The sequence below is a fragment of the Acanthopagrus latus genome, chromosome 21 (genome assembly GCF_904848185.1).
Source record: "Acanthopagrus latus isolate v.2019 chromosome 21, fAcaLat1.1, whole genome shotgun sequence".
NCBI lineage: Eukaryota > Metazoa > Chordata > Actinopteri > Spariformes > Sparidae > Acanthopagrus > Acanthopagrus latus.
The window spans coordinates 15,948,744-15,974,892 of NC_051059.1; the positions used below are offsets into that span (position 1 = coordinate 15,948,744).

At 43.9% G+C, this 26,149-nt stretch overlaps 1 protein-coding gene across 2 annotated transcripts; it reads right to left on the minus strand.

The window, feature by feature from the left end:
• cables1 (Cdk5 and Abl enzyme substrate 1) lies at window positions 1-24,236 on the minus strand. Of its 2 annotated transcripts, XM_037083705.1 has the most exons (10): window positions 23,499-24,236; window positions 14,483-14,554; window positions 14,262-14,354; window positions 13,000-13,077; window positions 8,901-9,006; window positions 7,477-7,633; window positions 7,240-7,343; window positions 3,776-3,882; window positions 3,399-3,606; window positions 1-1,877 (listed from the first exon to the last, which is right to left on the minus strand). In XM_037083705.1, the coding sequence occupies exons 1-10, from the start codon at window positions 24,101-24,103 to the stop codon at window positions 1,737-1,739; spliced, it is 1,671 nt and encodes a 556-aa protein (XP_036939600.1). In that variant the 5' UTR covers window positions 24,104-24,236; the 3' UTR covers window positions 1-1,736. The 2 variants fall into 2 exon arrangements, with proteins under 2 accessions (XP_036939600.1, XP_036939601.1); XM_037083706.1 differs by lacking the exon at window positions 13,000-13,077 and having other exon boundaries at window positions 23,499-24,228.
• Window positions 24,237-26,149: the final 1,913 nt, after the last annotated feature.

Below are 26,149 nucleotides of genomic sequence, written 5' to 3' on the forward strand. Positions count from 1 at the left end.
TTTTTTTTTTGATTGAACAAGCAAAGCAATTTATTTACAAACATACACAGGTGAGAAGTGTCGGCCATGAGTCTTCCTCACAGAGTACTTAGTGTGCATCTCAGCGCGATAATCTTTGGGCTTGCAAACAGAAATAAGCTCAATGATCTTTTCCACCTTAAATCAGCATTAATCCACGTTTTCCTCATTACAATTTGGTCGACTGATTTCCACTCAGATAACATCAATACTCAGCAGTATCTAATACCTTTTTTTTTTTCAAGTGGGGTCAAACTGTACGTTCCTGATTTGATGGCCTCACAATACTTTGCGTCATTGTGCGAGACAATTTCAAGGAAAAAGGAAAAGAAAATCAATTTGAGATACATGCCGAATACATGAAATAATACTTTTTAAATTGATCGCATCGCTAAAGCTTTTTAAATTTTTTCATATATATATTTATTTTAAAACATCTTAATCTAAAATCAATAAATGCTGATTCAAGTCATATGCAGCGTTTTGATCCGTGACTGACACCCGTCGGGATCTCGTTTAGGTTTTCTCCTCCTCAGAGAGGTCAGAGGTCAGGTCAGCTAAACAGGAAGCATCTCTGAATCCTTGCTCGAGGACGCTTGCTGACACAGGGTCTGAGCCCGCGCCGTCCTCCAGGTGACATTAGGGCACCCCGCTGCTTTATCCCAATCACTGCTTAATGGCATTTTTGCACTCGAGAAAGTTAAAAACGACCTTCCTGACCTCCTTATAGCACTTTAAATGTGCCGGCAATACACTCTAACATAGAGCACGGGAAAATCGACACTGACAAAAGTGGGTCTGGTCTCCGTGAGTCCGTAGCAAGCAGTTTGACTGGTAGAAAATGAATGGAACGCTTCAGTGAAAATAGGAAGTCCCATCTTGTCTGCAAGTACCTGTGTACAAACGATCAATACTATAACATGCGGATTAGTTGTGGCTAGAAAACTGGAAGAGAGAAAAACAATTCAAAAAAGGTCTGTTCAAATGACTTGTGTGTGGTGCTTCTGAACACAGCTTATATTTTTCAAGGGGTTGGTTCCCAAGCTCATTAAAAGTATGAAAAAAAAAAAAAAATCCCCCCTTCCCCCCATAATGTCTCACAATATATAAAAAGTGCACTTTCGAGGACGATGACTTGCAAAAAGATGAGTCGCTCCGGGGGAACTGAAGTCCAGCCAAAACCAGTCGCTTAAAAGGCTTTTGTTTAAATTTTTATGCAGGTCAGGAGGCAACTAATCATTCTGAAGTTTACAAGAAAGGGAGATTAATGAAAAGAGATGATAAAAACGTTACAATCATTGGTTTGCTTTAACCGAGAAAAAAGTTCACCATCAGATCCAAAAGCTCTCTTAATCAACAAGAGAGCGCTTAAAATATACAAAGTGAAGATGAAGACGTGTGAAAACATGCAAACTAGAAAAACGACTGGTCTGCAGACGGTTGAACCCTTTCGCTCAGAAGTCCATGTAGTGATGATGATGATGAATGCAGAAGTCAAACGACGAAGGAAAGTTTTAGAAATTTGAGTCCCTTTGGCTGATCCCACGTCTCTGAGGGAAGGAGCTTGTTGTTGGTAGTGATGAGCGGCTGCAGCCGGCCGACAGCCGAGCGGTACCTTAGAGCGTTCAGACGGGGGACGAGGAGAGAGGATGGATATCGCTGGAGGCGGAGGATCAGGAGGGGAGCCTGGCGCTCGTCCCCCTGATGGGTCACTAATGCTAGGAGGTCTGCAGCAGGCGTCTGTAGTGGGGCATGATCTCGTGCTCTGGCAGGTGCAGGTTGAACTCCAGCGCCACCAGGACGGGGAACTCGAAGGCTATGAGCTCTCTGCGGTTCACTCTGAACCTCTCTTCCAGTTTCTACCAGAAAAAAAATATAATTAAAGATGAAAAGGCACATTTTTTTTCACCTTACTCTACATGGCCAAAGATGAAATTGGAGCAGAGATATAAATGTCCTGATTTTACTAGTTTTTTGTTTGCTAGTTTTGCAGAAATATAGCAAGTAAGTTACGCATAATTTTCCTTTAAAAGAATAGAAAAATTGAGTCAGAAATAAACAAACAAACAAACAAGTAAGTAAAACCCCTCCAACTAGAAGTGTGTGACAACGTGTGTGTTTGTTTTGTGTTTCTTAAATTTTTTACATGTAGATTCTGGGCGATTCTGGAGAAAAATATATTTATATGTATTCGATGACTTGGGAATGAAACTCAAAAAGCGACTTTCTTTCCTCAGACTGGCTCACTGCACTATTGAATGATGTATTTACAAACAACAACCACAAATCCTGCATAGTATGCCTTTAATTTGCCACGCTAAAAGCTTTCATCGAAGGGGCACTCTACCGATTTTAACCGTAGGAAGTACTACTCAGCCTGTGAAAAAGATTAAAGATTTCTAAATTCGATATAACCCTCAAAATGCCTGAAAAATGGACATTTACTTGGCTTAGAGAAGGCAGGAAAAGACAATATAAAGCTGCAATGTAGGAAACCTCAGGAAGAGCCACAGCCGAGCGACCCCTCTCCCAGGACGGAGTGACATGCAATAGATGTCGCATGTACAGAACAGAACGTCAAAATCACAGTTCACAAATTTAATTGACAGAGTCTCTGATACGAGGGAAATGAGTGGCCGGGGCATCAATGTGGGAACGAGACCAGACAACAAACTGTCTGTCTCCAGATTCGCTCGACCGCCCCTTTAACACGCCATTGAAAATCTGGCCAAACCCCAGAGCTACGAAGAAACAAATACAAATTCACTAGATTCCCTTTTTAGGGTAAAAATCTGGTTCGCCAATTACGATGGTCGCGCTATCGGGGCTGTTTAGGTTCCAGTCTACTTGAGTATCTGGACAGAAACTTGCTGCCTGCCTTAAAAGGGATCTGGAAAGCACTTACTTGCAACACCAGGTCCTGTTCTCAGCGACATATTAGACACTTATTTCTGATACAGCTTTATTTCTCTCAGACATTAAAATAATAACTCTTTCCTTTCTATTTTCTAACACTTTTTTTTGAACATTCCAGCTTCACCGTGTCTCCTCTGCAAAACTTTACTGCTCTTTACAGAACAAGCAGTCAGTCATTGTCAGCTTATATCTGAACGCTGACATCTGCCATTTAAAAAGGGTCAGTCCATCTAAATCACCACAAACATATTTCTTTCCTCAGTCCTGGTAATTGATACCTTGTCATGCAAACAGTATTATATTTCCATACTATGTTTGATTTTCACTTCGTTTGATTTGTGGACTTCGATTTATCCAAACCAACCCTTTAATCTGGTGCCACACTGAGCGGACACAAGTCACCGTCCAAGTACGATCAGGGCACAACGTTGTGATTTTGCGGAGGTGCGGGCGAGGAAACTTACGTCGATCAGGAGCTTGACCTCGTGTTTTTTTAGATCACCGCCAATCTTGGCCGCCAGAAGGACACAGGCTCCGGTGCAGAGCTTGCGATTCTGCTTGTTTAGTTTGCCTTGAAGAACGAGTTTTTCAAAGTAGACGAACGCCATGGCCACGGTCGGCTCCTCGTAGCCACATTCATCCTGGGCCAACTTCCTTATCTCCCTTTTCAAGCTGCAGGGAGGTGAGAAAGCAGAGAATGAGGAAGGGGAAACAGATAAAAGGGGGCAAATAAAGACAAAGCTGTTGTTCAGGAAATAAATAAAACAGGTGATCGTGAAGTTAATCCACTTGTTTTGTCATCTGCTGTGAAGGAGACTTGCTTCATGCGACACCTCCTTACCTCCTTATCTTGCTGAGCGTCAGCCTTATGTGGGGGAATTTCTCCTTGAAGGTTTCGTTCATGTCCTTCTTGAGGTCGGAGGGTTTGACGTATTCAATGACCGTGGTCTGAAAAGAGAAACCAGAGGTGGTGTCAAAGTGACCACACTTTCAGCGCCGAGCAAGGTGACTGGATCCTCACACACTAGTGTTGGATTCCACGGTCTCACAGTGAGGATTTACAGGAGGGCTGGTGTTACCCAAACCACTTAAAGGATGAATCCAGGGGGATATTCTACATTTTTCAAGAGTCCAGACGCAACAATGGATTTGTCCGACCAACACAATGTGCCGCAGATGGTCGGACTTGTTCCTTCATTACAATGAACCTGGGCTCTGTGGTTTACTGAGTCTATTCCATTAACGCCATCCTGCTCTATCACACCAGATGTGTGACAATCCTCCACTGAAAATAGTCCCCGACAAATCCACCGTTTACTCCTGTTTGAGTAACATTTGCTAAAAACCACGTAAGCCTAATATTTTAGCCATAGCTAGGTTTTTCAAATGCAGGTAAACCCGCTGAAAAAGGCTAGCATCCTTTTGCCAGTAGAGGAGCGTGCCTTTCTGTTGTCTGTCACATTTAACCAAACAAACGTGCAATAAAAAACAAAACAAAACAAAAAATAAAACAGCGAAAAAGAAGGCAGCATGATGTCTAAAGACCACGTGAGAGTAGATACTTTTTCAATTATTTTACTTCAGTCTCTCAGAGCAGAATGTGGATGAATAGTACAGTATTGATGCGTAAACGTCTGGAACTTAAAACATGCGTTTTAGCATCGTGCCGGAAAAGGGGTGAAAATTAGCGTGTCCATCCCACGTGTCCACGCTTGCTGATTGAATCTGGAGCTTATGAATACCATGACTACTGCAGAGCCATTAGACCCCAGAAATGGATGCCGATTATATAATTTTCCAATGATGACAGAAGCCAGATGTTAGTGCTTGTTAGAAGCCACAGTATCTAGTGTGGAAATAGTTTCTTGAGGGCCCCACACAAACACACACACACCCACACAGTCTGATTATTGACAAATATTGAGAGATGGACCATCACATTGTCAGTGTTGGTGTTTCACAGGGTTTGTTCATGATGAGAACACGTTTTCCATGCCTCCGTCAGGCTTCAATTAAACTTGTTGCCTGTTATAACATGTTTTGAGAGCCGGGAGGCTGAATCACTTACAACAGTAATGAGAGGCTGTGAGTTCGGGCTTCGAATAAGATCCCTGAAGAACAAAGTGCTTCTCTCATTCCTAGCGCTATGTTAAAGGCGTTCTCGAGGCAAAATGAGCCTCTGGTGCAAGACTCTGACTTTTGTGGATCTGATCATTTCTTTTACTAATAACATCATTCACAAAGATACCTCCTAAGATGTAGAAACGCTGCAACACTGCTAAGAAGTCAGACAAGACAAGAAAGTGCAAGCGAGCAGTTTCCTGGTTTCCCACTTTCTGCAGCTGTGCTTGCAGGATTATTACACACATTTTGGCTGCACTCATTTTCAGTTTGACCTCCAACACCTGAGCCACAATATCTAAAGTACTTTATTTGGCTTGGTGTATTTGTATTTTCTCTTCTTACTTCGCACACAGAATGCCACATCAAAACAAACACATCACGCGTTTTTCTTTTGTTTTGTTGTCAGCCTAGGTCACACGTGCCCTTAGTCAGTTTTACTGAAATCAGATGCAACTGGTAAATGTCAAACGGGTCAAAAATAACAAATTATGAACAAGATTACATTTGTTTATCATTCAAGTGACAGACTGTTTCTGTAGGTTTTTTTTTTTGTCTCATTCAGACTTTGGTGTAGCGTTGTCGCCGCATTCCCAGATCTGAGCACTGACTCTGGTATAGAGCTTAAATGATCAGTCCATGAATCATGTAGTCAAAGTGAAAGGTTAATGATGTATGATTTCAGTCATTCTTTGTGCAAAGGTGCCAAAAAGCTTGAAAAATGTGAGGATGTGCTGCTTTTTTTGTCACATACAACAGTAAATAAAATGTGCTCGGGCTTTGGACTGTTCACAGAGCTATTTCAAGACAAGGGACTTCCGGAGAATAATGAAAAGGCATTTTTCAATACTTTTCGACATTTCACCGACTAAAAGAAGAATTGACAATAAATCACCAGTCCCTGCTCCACTATGGTGAACACAGTGCTATTCTTGCTAAGTAAAGACACGCTATGCAGCGGCGCTAAAAAAAGGATGACTTTCACCATGCATGTATGGTACTGCAAGCCACGCGTGGAGCGTGAATAATGCCGTCCGCCCTGAACGCCCAGCGACTGATCATAAAGTGTGAAGCAGAACGAATGCTTAGCGATGGTCGTAGCCCCGAGGAATGAACACGACTAAACATGATTCTTTTTATAAAACTGAATTTAAAATGCCAACATGGGAGTTGTACTTGCTTTATATTTTATATTCTAGGACATAGGAGAGTCCTCAGTTGCATGCTGAGTATATATATAAAAAAAAGCTAAATTTATCCCCAACTTGACTTGAAAGTTCAGTCGGAGAGTCGTGTCCTCTAAGCAGCCCCTTGTTCACCCGGTGAAATGCTGAGAATTTACTGGTTCCATTCCTGTAGTAAACACAATAGCCATTGTTGTGAGATGCTGGGTTTTTGTAATTGGAGGAAGACTAAAAAAAAAAAAAAGAAAGAAAGCACATAACCTGGCCTTGACTGAACATTTCAGCTATGTCTGTCCTTGTTGTGTATTCTGCCAGTCTCTGTAACAAAAACAGAGCCTAGGGAGGAATGAGGTGGGAGTCTGGTCAGGTTTGTTTTTCTTTCTCCAACCGCGATATAACATCCGCTCTCTTCCGGAAAAAAAAGTGCAAGTGTGATTAGAGCCGAGACACAAACACTACACCAACTGTTGCTCTCTGCTGGCGAAGTGGCTTTTTAATAGCTGCTCTTTGCTACAAAAGTACATGTATTCTTTCACGTCCCAGAAGGTGGGAGAGAGTCTCGGCCGGTGACCTTGCTGATTAAAACTGTCTGCAACATCCTCCTGGCTCATTTTTCAAAACAAAAAAAAAAAAAACAACAAGTTGATAGAAATCCAGGAAGATCTTCTTTGGGAAGAAATTGTCGGGGCAAATCTTGACAAATCTCTCCAGTGTGTTATTGTTTTTGGCTGTGGTGGGAAAACTGAGCACAAAAGGTCCACGCTGACACAAATAACCTCTGAGAAAAAAAGAAAACAGGGAGATATATTGGAGGATGTCTCAACCAATTATGTCAAAAACAGAGGTGGATCTGTTTCAGCGAATCATGACCTGCACGAAAACAACTTTTTTTCCGTTCTGCTCTCATGAGGACAAGGCTGCAGTCGCAGTGGTGGTTTTGTTGTTGTTGTCAGTGGCGGCGGCGCTGGTGTGCACGACGCAGCCAGGAGTACTTTCTTACCATGTAGGAGGGGAAGATGAGGACTCTCTTGTGTTTTCCACAAGGCCACTGCGGGTCGTCCAGCAGATTTGGGTCGTACTCTCGAAAGTCCCCCAAGTCGTTCCCTGCGGTGGGCACCGGACACAACAACGAGAGGCTGAGTTAGAATTTGCGCAACATATTTTCACATCAACAACGCAGAAAAAAAAACAACGTTCATTCTGAATACGTTCAGTGTTTCTTGGCAGTCGACTTCACCTGTGTCTAAGCTGCTCTGGTTGCTGTTGGCTCGGCCCAAACTGAGGCTTCGATGGCTGGCGTTGCGAGACTGAGAGAAGGACGAGGTGGAGTCGATGGTGTTTCTTCGGCCCCCGAGCACATTAGTGGGATACAGGAACTGGGTGTAGGACACAGTCTGCAGGCACAGGTGTTGTTTAATGTCCGCTTTACAAAAAGGCATTAAAAAAAGGTTTGCTCCTACATAACACCTGTTAGATTAATAGGGCCTTTAGTAGCAGTGTGTCAAGGCAGGTGGTACCAATAAACATTAGCGATGGCTCAGTTTCATTTAGTGTCCCGGTATATCAAACAAATGGGCCAGCATGCACAATAACAGCAATCTGGACCTGACTTGCCTTATTTAAATGCAGTTATTAATAATCTGTTTAACTACATCTCTGTCTAAGTAAGGTTAGCATTTTGTAGCAAGACAAACAAAGAGCCAGTTTCCAAGTTTTAAAATGCTAAAAAAAAAAAACTGAGTTGAGTTGGTGAACATGACACATAAAAACACACAACTCTTCTAAATGTATTCTGTTAATTCACCAAACCCCCTGAGCAAAGGCAAGGCAAATCATTTGGCTAACAGTTTTGCTATATAGTGTCTATAGCAGCTAGCAACTGAGCTAGCAAGCTCGCTAATTTTCCTTCAAAACTCAGGCACTAGTGAGGAGAGACCGGGGAAAAGTCTTCAATGCACACACATTTAACACACTGATGAATGAGAGGATGAAGACGAAACACACTTAGCATTATTTTACAGGAAAGACTGTTTTGGGATGTAGCTACTAGTGACCTTGTAATTTGACAGTTAGCCAAAGTTTTGGAGGGTTTTTGTCTCGCACATTATATTACAAGCTACAGGGGTAAGCATGCTAAAAGCTTAAAAGAAAACTGCTAACTTTATGTCAATTTGGGGAGAAAAACACCATTTAATATATCATCAAAGTTTTTAAATTGTATAAAACAAGCACTGTTGTAATCTTAATGTTGTTTATTGGCATTTTCCTTGTGTGCAAAAATTTAGTTCTGCCAATAACAAAAAAAAAAATCATCTTTTTAATTTAGCAACCAAATACAGATGGATATTTATTTAAATAAATGCTGAAACTTGGATAAAAGCATCAGTTAAATAGATATAATTCATTTAAAGGGCCTCCCAAATTCTGAATATATGTAAATCAAGAGTTTTGTGCCAAGCAACTACTATATATATATACACACACACTCATACTCACATATCATTACAATAACATCTAGATCTACTCCCTAAAAACAATGAGAAAATTACACATCATTCCAATATCTTTTTTTTTTTGTATACCATGATGTATTTTAGTATATTGTTTTATATTCTCCTTGTTACCAATAACGATGAGATGGTGTGTCTGCCGGCTTCTCACCTTCCCATCTGCTCCCAGCTCCACTCCCTCCAGCCCAATCACCATCTCCTTGGCACTGACGCCTCCTGACGGGTGCCGCTGACGCCCTCCTTCCAGCTTTACATCCCTAATGAGCACAAGACCTAAATTTAGTCCTTTCACCGTGAAAACCACCTAACAACTCCTGCCCCCTTTTGCTGTCGCCTTTTTTCTTTTTCTCTCGCCGAGGCCCGTTTCCGGCTCACCTATTCATCTCTGCCTCAGAGATACATCCCCTGTACCGATCTGCGCTCATCAGCTGGCCTTGCTCCTGTAATTGCCAGTGTCTCTGGGTGTGTCTTGGGACAATCGGAAATAAAGGGCACCCCTGGGAGGAGGGACGGAGGAAGGGTACAGTTTCGCTCTCTCTGTGCTTGGCTGCCGCCTCACCAGCGCCTGAAATGTCTGACTGCTGTGGGAGATTTGCGCGAGGTCAAACGCCGAGATAGAAAACAGACGACTGGCGAGTGAAGCGTGTCAGCGGAGCAAACGGGGGAGTGCTCTCGACTGAACACGTTTTGTACTGGCCAAATATTTCTCTATTTAATGTCTCAAGTGATAATACTGGAACTTAAAGTTTGGATGTGAGGATAAAACCATAACAGTGAAAATATACTCATAAGAATAAAGATATTACTGCTACGACTTACCTTCCCTTGATTTTAGGTCACTGCCAGTAAATGCTAATGGGTGTGTGCACTGACACAGAAGATTACATGCCTCCCAGTCCATTTTATTCACACTCTGCCAAACTGAATAACTGATACCAAAGAGCTAATGGCAGGTGGAAAATTCTGATTCTTTCCAGTAATTTAAGATTTTTAAGGTGGCTTAAAAAGAAACTGCAGAAGCTGAGGCTTCACATTTCTGAGCTAAAACCTGAGAAATCATCCCACTGCGGTGAGATTTCGCGCGGATAGCAGACATTAAATCGTAAACGCTGTCTTGTTTTCTGCCCCCTCCCTCGCTCCGCTTTTGCTTTCCATTTAAAATGTTGACCAGATAAATTGAAGACATTACACAGCGGGGCCCCCCTCACGTGGCTCTCCCGGTGTTTTGATGACAAGTTGGGCTAATCTGTTATAATGAAAACAATGTTATCTGGCGAACAGGCACGTAAGGACACAATGTTGACAGATGCATCATAGACATGGAGATCCCTACGGCCGCAGACATCTCAAAGAACAGCGAATAAAAAAAGAAAAGAAAAAAAAAGAACAGGGCAGGAAACAGAAGACACAGGAAAGCTTTCTAGGGAAGAGAGCTTTTTCTATGAAGCCATCCAGAAAGTAAACTGTCGTGCTGCAGTCTGCTGAGGATAATGAGGGAGCAATGGAAGGGAAATCCAAAAGAAAAAGCTGACATTGCTTAGTAACATGCATGAATAGTAATCACTGGCTTCAAACGTCTGTGCATTAGTGGTGTTACAATCTGTGCAAAGTGCTGATCAAGCCCTGCTAAATGTCTCTAATCCCAGAATCAGGTGAAGCAATATTAACTCAGGAAACTACCGAATATGTTATGGCCCATGTAAACATTTCAGATCTGGGTTGGCTGGCTTTGGACCTTTATGTTCCCCCACGATCACTAAATTAAACTTTGTTGGAATTTGTCCTCTGCATTTGACCCCTCTAACTTTTTTTCGCCCTGCAAGCCAACTTCAGCCACGCTCTAATGCCAGTAGCAGTACCTAACATGCATGTGTTTCAGGGTCAGAAAAACTGAAGTATATAGAGGAACCCATGCCAACACAGGCAGAACATGCAAGGCTCACACGGAGGAGCTACGGTCGACCGTAGAGGGGTTTGAACCTGCAACCATCCAGCTGTCACGAGACAGTGATGCCCCATAAACACGTCCAATTTAATTTAGGTTTTTTTTTAGTCCGCATAGTTTGTGTTTGGAATGGTTTCACATTTCGGAAAACATGGCTGGATGAGACAATTCGTGACATTGTCATTTCTGAATGCTAAATATGAAGTTTGCCCCTCTTGAGACTGACGTTCCAGATGTTGAAACAAACCCACATCTGGCATGTCAGACTACCAAAAGAATTCACTTCATCTGTTGAAGAAATAGTTCCTCTTATATGCCATCCCCGAAAATCATTTTTGCTCTGAGCTTTAGCTGGCAGGCACATTTGCTTGTTTTTCACCCTGGACATGCCAGGCTGTCTTTAGTCCAAGATAAGCTATTGGCTGTAGTTTCACATTTAACAGATGCACAAGAGCGGTATCAACATTTTCATTTAATTCTGGCAAAATTTAAAAAGAAATGTAAAACCATTCCTTTAAATTCAAGCATTTGCTGCATCAACCGTAGGGGGAACTGTCTGAATATGATGTCGCCATTTGAGACCAAACCATCCTGTGTCAAATTTGGCACGTTTCTTCATGGGGCAGTAGTTACAGTAAAGACAGAAGAGAGAAGCGGGAAGAATGAGGGAAAATATTACATGCAATCACCCATTGGGACCCAGCCGTCTATTGCAGTTACAACACCTTGAGCCGAGCCGGCAGACGTCTAACTGTGAGCTGTCAATTAGCAGCAATGAGCAGCCAAAGGTGCATATTGAATCACCCGGGGGGGTTTATTAACCTTTGACCCTGCTCTGATCGGCTGGCTTAGGAAATTCCATGAACTGATCGGGCCTTTTGTGCTCTTCACCAAGCCCGGGCGTGAAGCTTTTCTTTCTGTGCATTGTGTTCTCTGGTGTTTGTCTGGTCCCTTTTTCTTTCATTTCCTCCAAAACACACCGTTTCATGTGACTGGGTGGGTGGGTGGGGGTGTCACAACCGAGGCCGGACCAGAACTATCAGGTGGGTTTTCATTACATAGAACTTTGCATGGAGAATAAACAAAAAATGGTTAATTACAAAATGTAGACAGAAACTCAAGTCTGCCAGCATTGTGGAGAATTAGACCAAAGTCGACACATGAAATTAATATTTTTTATTAGGCTGTTCACATTTGGCTTGACTATCCGCCCCGAGTGATCCGATCACAGTTGGACAGCTTTAAGCCTTTCAATCACTCAAAAAGCATGTAGAGACGCATTTTAATGCCCGGTGTGACCACCTGTGATCAGGTCTCACTTTCCAAATACAAACCTACCTCACTGGAACAAACAGACACAACATTTTGGACACATTAAGAATTATCTTAATGTGAAATAATTGCCGAAATTAACAAGAAGGTTAATTGAAACAACTGAATGTTTTGCATTCAGTGCCGAACTTACTCAAAGGCTGGAATCATAAATTTGCTGTAAACGCTTCGCAAAGTTTGTCAAGTTTCTCCTCACACGACAACTTTTAAAATAGTGTGATTTGTTAAGGGAGTCTGGGAGTTTTGCGGTTACTGGTTCAATGGTTAGCTGAAACAGACAGTGTGTCCACAGACATCTGCTGCTAAAATTGGCATGTTGAGAGCACAAACATGTGATTTACAGTCAACTACATGGAAATCAGATGGCGTGTAATCCATTCTGCCTGTGTTTGTGGCCTGTTCTTGTTGATTCACAGAGGACGTCAGCTGAGTGGGCGGTCCTTTAATGTTGCCTGGGACACACGTCTGTACACATCGCTGCAAGAATGTGGTTGCATACAGCCCGGACCACCTCTGAATGCGGTTGGAGCCGTCCACTTGTGATCGGACCACTCAGGACGCATGGTTGATACCAAATGTGAACAGGGCCTAAGAAGAGCGGGACCCCCAGGGAGAGGTGGATCTTAAACGCTAAACAGCAAAAGCCAGCGACAGCTGCAACAAACAAAAATCAGTTGACTTGAACAAAGTAGGTTGAGAGCCCAAAAGCCACCAGAGCCGTTACGGGGAAAGCAATACAGACATCAAGCATTGGGCTACAGTTTAGTCTAGATATATACAACATTAAGACTTTGAAGCCCGTTTCAGCCAAACTTAATGGTAAAAATGCATCCACCAAAACCAACCCTTAGCAATGTATGCACCAGTCAAAGGGAGAATGCATCCACAGAAAAAGAGGGATGAGAAAACAAAGGGAAAGAGGGAGCACAGGCTGGAGGAAGTTACGAGGTTCAGCATGCTGTAGGATACATACCCTGCTTGGCTACAATCTCGATAGGGCAGGACAGAAAATACACTATAGAAGGATCTTCTGCCACTGATAAGGACTATCCTATAAAAACAAAAAATGGTAAAAAAAAAACAAGCTAATCAATGTCTATCTGATAAGATCCACAGGTCAAAGTTGGAGGGTAAAAATAAGAATGAGAGAGAATGAGCTGAAATGTCAGTGTCAGTGTCAGTGTGTGTTGTTTTGAATAAAGTCAGTGGTTTGGGGGGGAAAACAATGATGCATTTTTGTTTTTTGCATTGAGTCAAGTAAACATACTCTATTTTTAACCTAAACTGCCGAGCAATCATGTAAACATGCGTACAGTATCTAATCAGAGATGCTTCCCAGTGACCGGACGTCATCGGCTCACAGAAAGCAGAACATCTCTGAGTGAAGTCACACTACAACAACCTCATATTTACCGCTTTTAATAGCTGCAGCTCTCAGACACGTGGTGGATCTCACTACTCGGCCAAAATGGCCATTAGGGTATAAACAAAAAATGCGAGTCATGGGTGTTTTTATGAGGGAAAAAAAAACAACTTTACCTCAACTTTATATCAGGTGACTTAATTTAACTAAAAGGCGTAAACAAAGAGAATCTGCACGACTAACACAAGATGTAACAGCCTGAGGATCAGCAAATACATCTTGGCTTTAAAAAAACAAACAAAAAACAATTAAACTGAGAGTGTGTTTTCTCAGAAAGCACCGGAAGACGACACTCTGCATAACAAGAAGGGAAACTAAATTAGATTTCACATCCAAAGAATGTGACTTTGATAATAATGAAACTCCCGGCAGCAGTGTGACTCAAATGCTTCATAGGTCTGCTGGCCTTGGATAAACAACCATCTTTCCTTTTGTTTACACTCTGCACAGCCAATATCGCATCTACATTAACACCGCTGTGCCGAAACCGGTTTCTGGGGAATTTGTGTGCTGAATGCATGCTTGTGTAAACCGTGACACGATGTTATTTATCCCTACAGTAGTGATTTCGGGGTGTGATTCCTCAAAAAGTAACAGTGATCAAACTCTTGGTAAACCGACAGGATTCTCAATCAGTTGCGCTTCATTGAGAGGTGACAGTGTCGTGCAGTGTGCGGGCCGGGCCTGCTCGCCTGCAATGTGGCCTGTAATGTGAGAGACATCCAAACTGCAGTTCATCGACTGGGGCAGCCTGCCATAATCCACTGAGGACTTGTATTGACTAAAAGGGACGGCGCTGTTTGCCTTCATACCTTCCATTGCGCATATCGTGTTGCCTCATGTTCTTTATGAAGTGGATCTTCTTGAAGCTCTTTGGTCGGGGTGAACCCGATAGGGTTCGGCATCTGAAACGTAAAAAAAACAAAAACAAACACAAAACATCAGTACAGTGTCTGAAACTGTGTCACTGGGATTCATTACATAAAATACAGTAGCAGACAGTGTGAGGGGGAACGTCCGGGCAGTTTACTACCTGCGTAGAGGAGCATTCTCCTCAATGTCCTCTAGTGTTTCAAGCGAAGAGCGCTGAGAGATGAGTCTTCGTCTGGGAGGGCAGACAGAAGGGAAGTTAAAAGTCAGGGGGATATGAAGCAACATCATCACAACCGACACAGGAGCAACTGTCCTTCTGCAAAAACTGCTTTTAAGGAGAACTAACTACTGTATCTACTATAATAATAATCCTTTTCATGATCACTTTTCTTTTTGGCCAGAGAACATGCCCTGCAAAGAAATTTGATTTAAAAAAAGGCCCAACAATAAATCAAAGTCAGCTCCACAGCAGTACCTAAAAAAGCAAGAGTGAAACACTGAACATCCATTTTCCTCACAAATTGAAGTCAGTCCGGCTTTTGGAATGAAATCAGAATTCACAAACAGTGCATTTACTGCATTTCAACAAAATGTGTCCACCTGCCCCTGTGCAACAGTGTTTCTCCATTTAGACAAGGATCTGATCAAAGGAAGTGAACAAGACTGAGACCAAGCGTTCAGCATCTACTTCTGACACGTGACATATTTCAAAACTTTTAGTTAACGTTTTCCTGCATGCCTTGAGACAGCCCATCACCAGCACTATTAGATCATGTCACTACAAGCACGCTGCGTGCTAACTGGCTCACTGTAGTGAAAGAGATGAATCCCTTAGATACTGAAATGTATTCAATATATATTCAAATTCAATTTATTCCTAAACTTGGAAATGTAACAGTTAAAATTAAGCATTTTCCAAACTTTCAAGACTTTTTTTATGGACGCTGCTTGAACCCATGAACTTCTGGCAGTGAAAAAGCATCGAGGCTGAGCCCTTAAACACAGCGTGTGTGGTCGCTGAAGGCCTCGGAACAAAGTGTAAAATTATCACCGTTTCATTTTTTTTTTTTTTTTGTACGCTCTGTGGTTAATTTACAAAAACAAGTCCCGGACGGTCCAGTTAAGACCATCCAACAACAACACTGCGTGTCAGCGTGGTCAACGATCACTCCTCCCATCTTTCTTAGATCTCAGAGAATTTTCCAGGATCAGAGCTCGCTAAGAGGATAACAAGCTGGCTCGGTGAGGCACTTTGTGCAACGCATTTTGTCACAGATGGCCTTTATTTCACACACTTTAATAGCCGCGCGACTCAACCGGCTAATTCTGCCGGACCCGCTTTTATATGGTCGGCTGCCAGATTAAGAAACAAACCCACATGCGATGGCTAAGTATGCCAGAGCTGTTCCAAAATTAGCTTGGGAATTGCATGTTTAGCACCACAACAATGACATAATCCAGCACGTTAGGCAGCCCTGCAAAGTGGCCCACATTCATAGTAGTGGAAATTAACACATTAGCGGTCACGTAACAACGACATGACACCTTCTCCCCGAGGGTCTGTCTGTCATCCAGCATTAAATAAATCTGCAGCTCAGTCCGCCGCCGCCAAGTACGGCCAAAAAATAAAAGACTGCTTGCACACGCAAACATGAACATCATCTTCTAGAAAATCTTTAGACCATTCAGACTGTGTCCTCGCAACATTGAGACAAACTGAGGACACTTGGAGTGACTCCACCCCCCTGTCAGCCAAAGGTAGAGACAGAGGAGCGTGAAGCGGAGTGGCTGGTTAATGAACGACAGAGCATGAGGACAGATTAACAAAAGATGACTCTGTCCTTGAGGATCTCCCAGAGTTCAAACCAACGCAAACTGGGTGAACACTGTATACGGGCTGAGATGAGTGTTTACATGAGGAGTCAGCCTGTTGAAGCGGACGAGCGTCCGAGGGCCATTACACTGGCTAACCTACTGCGTAAAATGACCCTAACGATCATTAAGTGGAGGCACAGGAACATGGAGCCCTGATGAAGTGCGCAAGCAGTTCATGATTTAGTCCATATGATTAGAGAAGCTGACATCATCGCCGTTTCTGCCCGGGAGGTCGCGATGAAGGGCTGTGACCTCTGCCTGAAGGTCAGGCGAATGAGATCATGTGATTTATGCTCTTGCATCATCCTTCTTCTCCAGGGACAACCCTGAAAAGTAGATTAGCTGGATAAGGACCTGAGACAACGGGCTTCTTGTTTTTCCATTCGTATCAATATTTGATGTCAAATTACGCTTTTTCAAGAGTTTAGGCCATTAAGACACTTTCAAGGCGTCACACGTCTGTGTTTTGATGTATTTGGGGGTGAAAAGTGACATTAGCATGGAGCATAAGACTATTCAGCTGATGCGAAAGAAAAAAAATGACCTAATTTGAGTCTTAAATCCAAAGACAGGCGAGAGGTTTTCAGTATGCTGTCAATATTTGTTTTTTTGTAAAAAATACCGTGTGTCACGTGGAAGGTGTTGCTCAAAGTGAGGGACCCGCAGAGAGTCAATATCTGACACTGTAGCTCTCCCCCACTTAGGAGTTTGTTTCGGTTTTACAGGCCACGTTATTTTTTTACTCTCCCGGTTCACTCTGACTGGATGCACCAGGCAGCTGTTTCGAAAAAGGGAAAAATCCCAGATGAGTCACTCCGCACTACCAGCCAGGCAGGAACCAACAGAGGCAAAATTAGCGCCTAGTCGGAGCATTTAGCACCTAGAGAGCAAGACGCTTGTTCTCAGGAGTCGCGGAGAACAAACCGGAGCTTAAAGGAGACTGAACATTAGGCTTGTATTCAACCAGCGGCTGGAGAGAAAAGGGGACTGTTTGCTTTTGTCTTAACAACTTCATAGAAAGGTGATAATGTGCCAGTGCTGTGTTAATTAATGCAGGTTTTTCAAGTCTATCTTGTCATATTGCTCACATTCCAACGTTCACAAAGAGTTATTGTATGCTGCAATCACTCGTCATGCCCTTACCAGCCTTGAAGTGTCAGGAACATGCCAGAAAACAGCATGGAGGTCACTAAAGGCGTCATGGTAGCCATTTGTGTTTATGTCTGTCAGTTCAGTCACTGTTTCAAAAGCAGCAGAGACTGAATGATATTTGAGCGAATGGATTTGGAGCTGCTCTTCACTACGGCAGAGTCATTTGATCCTGGAAATGAATGCTGATTGGACCCTTTCCCACTAAAGACAAAAATCAGATGTTAGTGGGTGTTTGTGGGTTATTGGCCCAGTGTGAAAGGGGTGTTAGATAAATCAAGTGGGTATCTTCCAAATTTGCTCTGAAATGTGTTTCCAAGCAGAGCTGTGGTGGAGGGTCAGTAGACAAAAGTGGAGTTTTGCACTAAACAGCTTGTAACTTTAGATTTTGGAAACACTTGACTGCATTAAGTTCGACTGCTGAAGCCTCATAAAAAAGTTTTGGCTGGAATTTTGCAGCAAAAGTAGTAAATGTAGATCTTTGCCCTGCTCACGCAGTCTAACCAATCACATTAATAAGGGAGGGAAAAGTGATTACAGCCAAAGATAGCGTTCGACATTCGTATCGGCATGAGTATTGTGTTAAAACAGACTTAGAATTAGTCCAAACTTGTTCTTTAACTTTTCAAAGAGTGCCTCACCGTCTCTCCAATCGGTGCCAAAAACAGAAACAACCTCCTATTAGAGACATCTGTCTGCATTCTATGTGACAGTCTGTCATCTTTCCAGCTCCAAATCTCGACTGTCTGAGTTGTTACTGTTCTTTTTTTTTTTTTTATTCTTCAAAAAATCATTTACCACTTGGCCAGAGGGCATGTTTCCAGTTGATGTGGACATCAATGAAATGTGAGGACTTTGATCCAGGCACTGTAGATGAACAGCAGCAGCAGGACGTGCTTTTAATGCAAAAGATGTTTTCCAGGCCGCTGCGGATCCTGGAAACAACAACACAGGCCAGGCCACTCATTCACCTCAGACACGGCTCTCACAACCCGGGGTTAGAACGGTCAGTTTCTGCCCGGTTGGACATTAGCGAAGGCTCGGTGAGAAGCTTCAGAGAAGTCACGCGCATATATATCAGTGCACAACATGCGTCTCCGACACAATGTCTGCGACTGTTGCCTTCGGTGATTTTGTTACAGCGTGTTTCATAAATGCAAACCCATGCAGCATTAAGATAAAACCTACTACAAACACAATACCATCCTCTTTCAAAGAAAAACATTCCAAAAAAGCAATTGATAACCCTGCCCAGTGGTGCCATGCAACCAGACCATAAAACTCAAGTGGACCGTTTAGATGCGGAGATTACACGGTTTCACACGTACGCCCTGTTGGCAGCCCGCCACAGGACATAGTCTCCTGTTTTGTGGGAGTGTTGCTGTGTGGAAATAAATGTAATGTTCCGGGCTACTTCACTCACACACACACACACACACACACACACACACCAGGCAAACGGGAAATGTGATTAATCAGAAAAAAAAAGAAAGGAAAAAAAAAATCCACTTGGAGCAGTTCAGCTTGTCTGATCCTCAATCACAAATGGGATGCATCAGCAGATTTGAAAAATACATTTGCAAAAAAAACAAGGGAAGCTGAACACACAGAGACATTATCGCACTGCATGCTGACAAGTGGATTTTTAACTCCAGGGGTGCAACTTGTATCTGCGTGCAACAAAAGCACAAGCTGACCGCTTGTTACTCTGCCTTACACTCGACAAATCTTCTGGGCTTCTCCGAGTGTTTGTTGACAGCTCAGACACCGAGACTCTGAAGGAAAGACGAAGCGTTCTTATATAATCCTGCGATTATGCCAACCATGACCTCAGCGGACAACAATCAACCTCATAACCACAAGTATGTGACCCACTCGCACAGAACTCTGCGGGACCATTATAATGGCTTGTGCTGCTTGTTTTCCAGCCACAGCCTCTGCTGCCTGATGCTAAAAAAAAAATCCTGTTAAATTGCTGCAAAGTACATGACTCTGCACCGCCTAATGGTGGTGTGGGAACACAAAATACAAAGAGGACGTGAGAAGACTTAACCTGCCTGTGTTTTAGTGGGGAAGGGATGAAATGAAAATAGCTCTACACCTAAGGCAGACAGGGCCAGATGGTAATAGGTATGCTATATTTAAAGCACAGCTCTCGGTGTGCTGATTCATGACGGATGAAGGATGAAGAGCGGAAGGCGAGCTGAATATGAAATCATTCACCATTTCAGTGCATCAGAATCTGACGAGGATGTGGTGTAAAGCAGCTCTGGCCTCAGAAAGTCTATTTTGGCGGCACATCAGAGGCTCCGCGACTTCCTGAATGGGAGCAAGACTGAAGGCCAAAAAGTCTGAGGGGAGAGTGTGTCTCTGATGCCCCTGGGAGAGGAAGTGGAGGACAGAAAATACAGAGCTGAGGGCCAGGCTGCTTCTCAGAAAGCCTGGGCATCCTGCCTCTCCCAGCCAGGGACCTCTGGACACGTTTCCACCAGCTGCCCTCAGAAAACAAACCAGGCACTGTGCGGGGAGCTCGTCTGTCCGCGCGCCGGTGGAATATGGCCGCGCTCCATCAACAGGTTGCTTACTTGTCCGCATTAGCATTCATTTTGCGTGGATGATCTCCAAGCAAAAATTCCAGAAGCAGGGTACAGTCGGGGTTTAACAACTCCATAATGTATGACGGAGGAACAGAACGGCTGTAAACATTCAACAGTGGGGCTGTGAACCTCAATGGTTTTTCGGTACAAACGGAAAAGTGCCAATCGCAAAAGATATTGAAAGCTATGAGATCCTTAAAAGCTGGCAGACAATATTTTGACCACACAGAATGATTCTAATCATAGTTTTGTCAATTTTGGCTTGAACATCTGATTAGGATGTCTCCCGGGCGCCTCCCATTGGGAGTTTTATGATCATGACCAACTGGGAGGGTACCCAGGGCTAAACCAAGAACTTTGTTGAGGGATAACATAGTGCTTCTCCAAACACCTTGGGATCCCCCAGGAGGAGCTGCAAAGTGTGGCTGGGGAGTGGGAATTTTCAAATACCCCCCTTAGCATGCTGCCATTGCTATGGGCAAGGAAATGGATGGATGGAGTTGTCATAACAAGCTTACCACTGGGGCTGGGTGATCCGACGAGTCTAGATCGTGATCGATCTCGACTCTTTCCACCAAACCAATTTTTAGGCTGATTGCTTAAAAATGTCTTACTTCTGAACATCACATAACTCTATCGAACAGCTGATCAGCATTAAGTGAACAAACCGAGAGAGTGATGGTTCCAAGTAGCTGGCTATGCTGATCGGACAAAATACTTCACAAGGCTCTTCCTTGGGTGACAAAAACTTTATTGCAATCTTGTGTTTTAAGTCTAGCTATCTTGACATTGAGGTAAAAAAGCAATTTAGATTTTGAATTTGTATTGCGAATAATTACATATTTTGGGCCAGATCACCCACCTCTATTTCCCACAAGGTCAATTAAGTATCCAAGCTCGGGCTTTCAATCATAAACACAATATTCCTCAGCGGGTGGATTTTTCCGATGTCTTTAATCTTACCTTTGCTGATCACCTCAAGGACCCCTCGTCCACGTTGGCCCAGAAGTTGAAGCCACACAACAGCTCACTAGGGTAAGACTGCTCTGTCGGCTGTAGCGCCCAAGGTCAAGAATTAACTTCCAGTCTTGACTTCGAGGCCAACATGAACAGGAGGTCTGTAAGGGGCTTGATAAACAGGAAATCAAACATCTACTATTCCGAGACAACTGGGCAACCACCATGTGTTGAAGGAGATTGTGTGATATGATCTCAAACTCCAGAAGAGCAACCAAATGGACTCTGTGGTGTCAACACAGTATCAACGTCATTTTGAGGGAATGCTTCTGTTGTTTTGCACTTTTTGAGTGTCTCTCTGATAAAATACAGAGCACATTTCACAATTATTAATGGTGCCTTGAGAGTTATATAACTTCTCGAATGCAGCTCTTTCACTTTCCAAAAAAGCACAGATTAAGACATTCGGAAGCTGTTAGTTAGTTTGGCAGAGCAATTTCCACGAGGTCAGGAAGGGGAACTAAATGCCTATTGAGTGTTTCACCATGGAGCAGCGCTTCCTGAGATGTCTGGCAGAGGCACCAGGGGGAGGACAGGATTTGGGTAAAGAGAGGGGCTCTCAACGGAAAGCAGAGCCAAGAGGATTTGACAGCAGGCTGTGACAGCGAGAGGACCGTGAGACGAGTGTTACTGACAGCCGTCCTGCTGGCGAGGCGAGGCCCTCCAAACCGCCCGCCCGGTGCGTCCAGCATGAAGTTGGACAAAGAGGGCGAATAAGAAGATGTCCACGTGGAGCGGCAACAAACCCCCGTTGTGTACGTGTAGCTGAACAGGGGTGTAGAGTTACAGGATGTTTACAGAGGAGAAGGGAGACAGCAGGTGTGCGCCGGGCTTTCGGAGTGACATTCTCTAAAAATAATTGGGAGTACGTTTGACAAAGAGCATATGTGCGCGTAGACAGAATGAAAACAGAGAGGAGCTGATGAGGTGTTTGCTCTCTCTCTGTGGAAACTGGGTTACAGCTCCACAGCTGCTGGACCTGCGATCACACTGCACCTATCTGGCCCCCACCACCTCCGTCTGTGCAGACCAGTGAGTCACAAGACTACAACCACCTGCGTGGAGCGAATATACAAACAGCTGAACTTTATCCTCCTGCTGCTGCTGTTTACGTCCCGGCTGCTGAGAACCCAAAGTACCATCGCAGAACAGCTGACTGTACCAGAAAACAAAACAAAACAAAACAAAAAACTGGAAGACCACTGTTCCTGGAGTTCGTTCATTCAGCCGATACATGTGGTTCAAAATGCTTATAAAAGGAACAGTGCACTGAAAAATTAAACGTTCAGTCATCATCTACTTCAGTAAGTCAGGTGAAGTTTCGTTGTCCGCAAATCATCTATGGAGCTTCACAGCAGAATAGGAGTTGCAGAATTCTCCTTAGCGACTGAAGCAGATGGGGACTCGTTTCGTCTGCTGTACTTCAGGTCTCCAGAAGGCCTCAGATGCAAAATAGATTAAAATAAAGATGTTATTTATTCTTGGTCGAGCTGGTGCACCCACTTCAGATGAGGTGCTCGCTAACATTTTTAGCTTAGCAACTACAGTGAAGATCTCTGCTTAGACAAGGGTGTAAAAAACATCTTCTGAAACCAGTTTGCGATCTCAGGGCTTTTATAACACGGGATGAACGGTATGGAACATTTTTATTTAATTTTTCGCTTGTTTAATGGCCCGTCTACCTCAGTTCTTCAGGAGAACGCTGCAACGCTGTTTTGTCACGAGGCTCCAAGAAAGTGCTGCGGACTACGAAACTTCACCCGACTTTCCATCAGCATGAAGGCGAGAAGATAATTACTTAATTGTGACCCACTGGAAGTTGTTCATTATGTTTCACACCCTAAGAAAGGTGACCTAAGTGGTTTTTGGGGAAGAAATACTTGTCAACAAACTAAATAAAATAAACTCTCTTTGCCTTTGTGACTGAATAAACAGAGTAAACAAACTGAATTTAAGAGGACAACACAATTTCATACCATATTTGTTTGTTTGTTTATACGTGGCAGACCCCGCCACCTTTCTAGCCTCAAACAGTGCTCTTGGGAGGACCGTATTTTTCCTCTGAGAACAGCTTGTTTATTCAGATATTAAAAAGCTAAATAGTTCTGAGTGTGCGTTATTACCTCATCAATATTGCAAACACTAAAACTCTGAGTTTGATTTTTTATTTTGTGGGTGCCCCTTTAACTTATGTGTGAAAGGCTCGAGGAAATGTGTTGATATTGGAAAATCTGTAATAATAATATTAATGATAATAAACATTACTGTCTTGACAGTGTCTATATACACAGAGTGGTTCAGTAACAAATGCTCCTCTGCATACTTGTAGCAGCACACTAGATTTAATGGGGGTGGCATGTTTGAGTTGTTGCCTGCTCGCCATGATGACATCAGTGTCCAGTTTAATGACCTGACTGTGCACATCCTGCACACACACACGCTTCAACCTTTCACATCAAAGTTGCACCAGACACACTGTACAGCATGTTCCCACACACACACACACACACACACACACACACTCACACACACTGTTACCTTGATCTCTGCAGCTCTATGGCAGAGTTGGCTATCTGTCCGCCCTCCAGGCTGTAGTTCTGGGAGTTTTGCCTGGAGTAGGGGGCAGGAAGGATTCCCTGAGTGTACGTCTGCAGCCTCCCTCTGGTCGAGGCTGGGACCGCCGAGAAGGGCGAGCTGAACATGGAGGACATGAAAGCGTCGCCGTCCGCGTCCGTGCCCGCCGGGCCAGCCGCGGGACCCGTCCCGAAGCTGGCCCGGCTGCTGTGGAGGAGAGCCTGGTTTGCAAAAGCGAGCGCCTGGGCGGCCGTGGTGGTCGCCGCCGCTGCCGCCGCCGCCGCAGCAGCAGCTCCTCCCGGGGCAGCAGCAGCGGCAGCAGCGGCCCCGTACACCAGGCGCTCCGGAGAAACCAGGCTGTGTCTAGTCCGAGCTTCGAGCGAGCTCTCGTCTTCGTTCTGATTGTCTGCATCGTCCTGCACGGGTCGCCCGTCCAGAGAAATGTTGCTGAGAAAAGACAGAGCCGCCTGCCTCCTCCTCGGGTCTATGCGTTTCCGCGTATGCTCGATGCTGGAGTGCTTGATCTGCAGCGTGGCCGTGGATGTGTTGCTGCTCGTGGCAGCCGCCATGGTCCCCGGAGGAGCGATCTTACCTCGCTGACATGAATGCTGTGTGGATCGTGCTTGTGTTTGGTGAATGGTAGTGGCCTGTCTTTTAAGTACATGCGTTAACTGGGTGAAAACAGGGAGGTCACGTGTGTGCTGTATTGTGGCAGCACAGGGGAAATTTGGACCAATGGGCTGTCAGGAATACATGTGTGTTTTTTTTTTTTTCGGGGTTTTTTTTTTCCACCTTTTCCTGACTGCTGAAACCTCCTGCCTCTCTGACACGGCATGCCAAAAATTGCACAATCTGAGCACGACAGCTCCAAAAAAAAAAAAAAAACAACAAACAAACAAAAAACACTCTCATCTGCAACGACATTAATCTGCAAGCAGCAATTAAAAATATAGATACCATTATCATATTCCACCAGTTTGAGCAACATTTTTCTACAAGTCAGTGCTGAGCATAGTGGCCTGACAACTTGTGCATGACAAGCACGTCGCTGCCTCCTCCGTCTCCATCGGAGACCCAGGGCGCAGCTGTATGCGCACTGATCAATGGGCGCTGACTGGGTGAGCCCCCCTGCTCTGTTTGTTTTCAGAAAATGGATCATCTTCCGAATTGCACAAGTCAGCATCTCTGCAGCAATTGCGCCATCTGTCTGCTCGACGCGCACTGTGTGTGCTGCTTTTTTTTTTGGCAATAACCCCATTTAATGTGCCATCTAGTGGTTTTTTTTAGGTGACAGACACGGACACAGACAGACAGAGAGGCCTGCAGGGGCGGAACCAGCACGCTCTGATGAACAGAGAGGCAGCACTGCGGGAGAGGACGCTTTAGGCCCGTTTGATTGAGGGCATATTAAAGGGTAACTCACTGATTTTTAAGCATTACAATATGTTTGCATCGACGCGCTCCTGCATGTGCCTAAAGAGTTATATAAAGGCTGTTGTGGCTCCAGAGGAAGCTGGCAATCTGATAACTGGTGAGCAGGAGTCACTCCCCTGCCGGTGGACCCCATGGGACTTTTATTTTGGAAAACTTTGTATGGTAGTGAATGGAGAATCTTTTTTTGTTTGTTTGGTAACATCTGAATGGTGCCATGAACTATGCATATGATGTTTATTTTTCAACTTGAGAAAGTCGCAGTTTGCCATAAAGCTTATGAAATATAAAACTGTGAAAATGTGTAATTATAAAGAGGAGCTAGCCAACAGTCGCGTAAGTGATGCGGTCTCGTTGAGCGGTCATCGTAGAGCTGCTCCTGTATATTACTAACTCTCCTTTCACATAACTGCAGTTGTAGATATGAGCAGATTTATTGTGGTTTTTCATCTTTTCAGTGCCTTCTCTCTGCCAGGTTGGAGCCCATGTTGGTGTTGGCCGCGTGTGTTGAGCGAGACGACAGAGTTCACTGAGCACTTTCACACAAAACTAGATTATGTTTTATTATATTTATGAAAAACGTCATTCACTGCCCATGGGGTTTACTGGAAGAAGTGCGACTTTGGCGCTCTGTCGCCTCCAGTGATTTCACGCGTTGGCTATGTTGCATTGTGGGTATTGTAGGAGCCAAGAAGAATGCGTTGAACAAAAAAAAGCTCATATCTCTGGTCCTGCTGGATCATATTTGATCATTTTTAATGGGGTGAAATTCTAGACCAGTGGACTGCTTTTCAAACCTGCTGGTAACATTACCCACAATGCAACTAAGCCACAAAGTGACATCATTGGAGGCAATTTATCAGGCTTTATGCTAATCTATACTTTATGCTATAACTTCACATATGCAGTAGTGCTCTCCAAGAGAACTTGAAGGTGCAAATGAATAAACTTGTTGGGGTCCCTGTGGGTGCCCTTGTTATGTGCAACACACATGGCAGCGTCGTTATTTCAGAGTCAGAAAACAACCAGTGCTCATACCGTCAATAAGGTTTTGTTTGCGTCTGTAAATATGAACAAATACAACTTCATTGAGGATTAAACATCATATAAACATAATGTAACGTAATAAAAGCCTTGAAGGCACAGTTCACCCCCAAATCAAAAGTCCCATCTAGTTATATTTG

What these genes read in the sequence shown, in the direction of transcription:
- cables1 (XM_037083705.1), bottom strand. Translation starts at nt 24,103, where the DNA reads ATGGCGGCTGCCACGAGCAGCAACACATCCACGGCCACGCTGCAGATC. An exon ending in AGCTGGGAGCAGATGGGAAG is followed by an intron (nt 7,634 to 8,900) that starts GTGAGAAGCCGG and finishes CTGTGCCTGCAG; the next exon opens with ACTGTGTCCTACACCCAGTT. An exon ending in ACGCTCAGCAAGATAAGGAG is followed by an intron (nt 3,607 to 3,775) that starts GTAAGGAGGTGT and finishes ACCTCCCTGCAG; the next exon opens with CTTGAAAAGGGAGATAAGGA.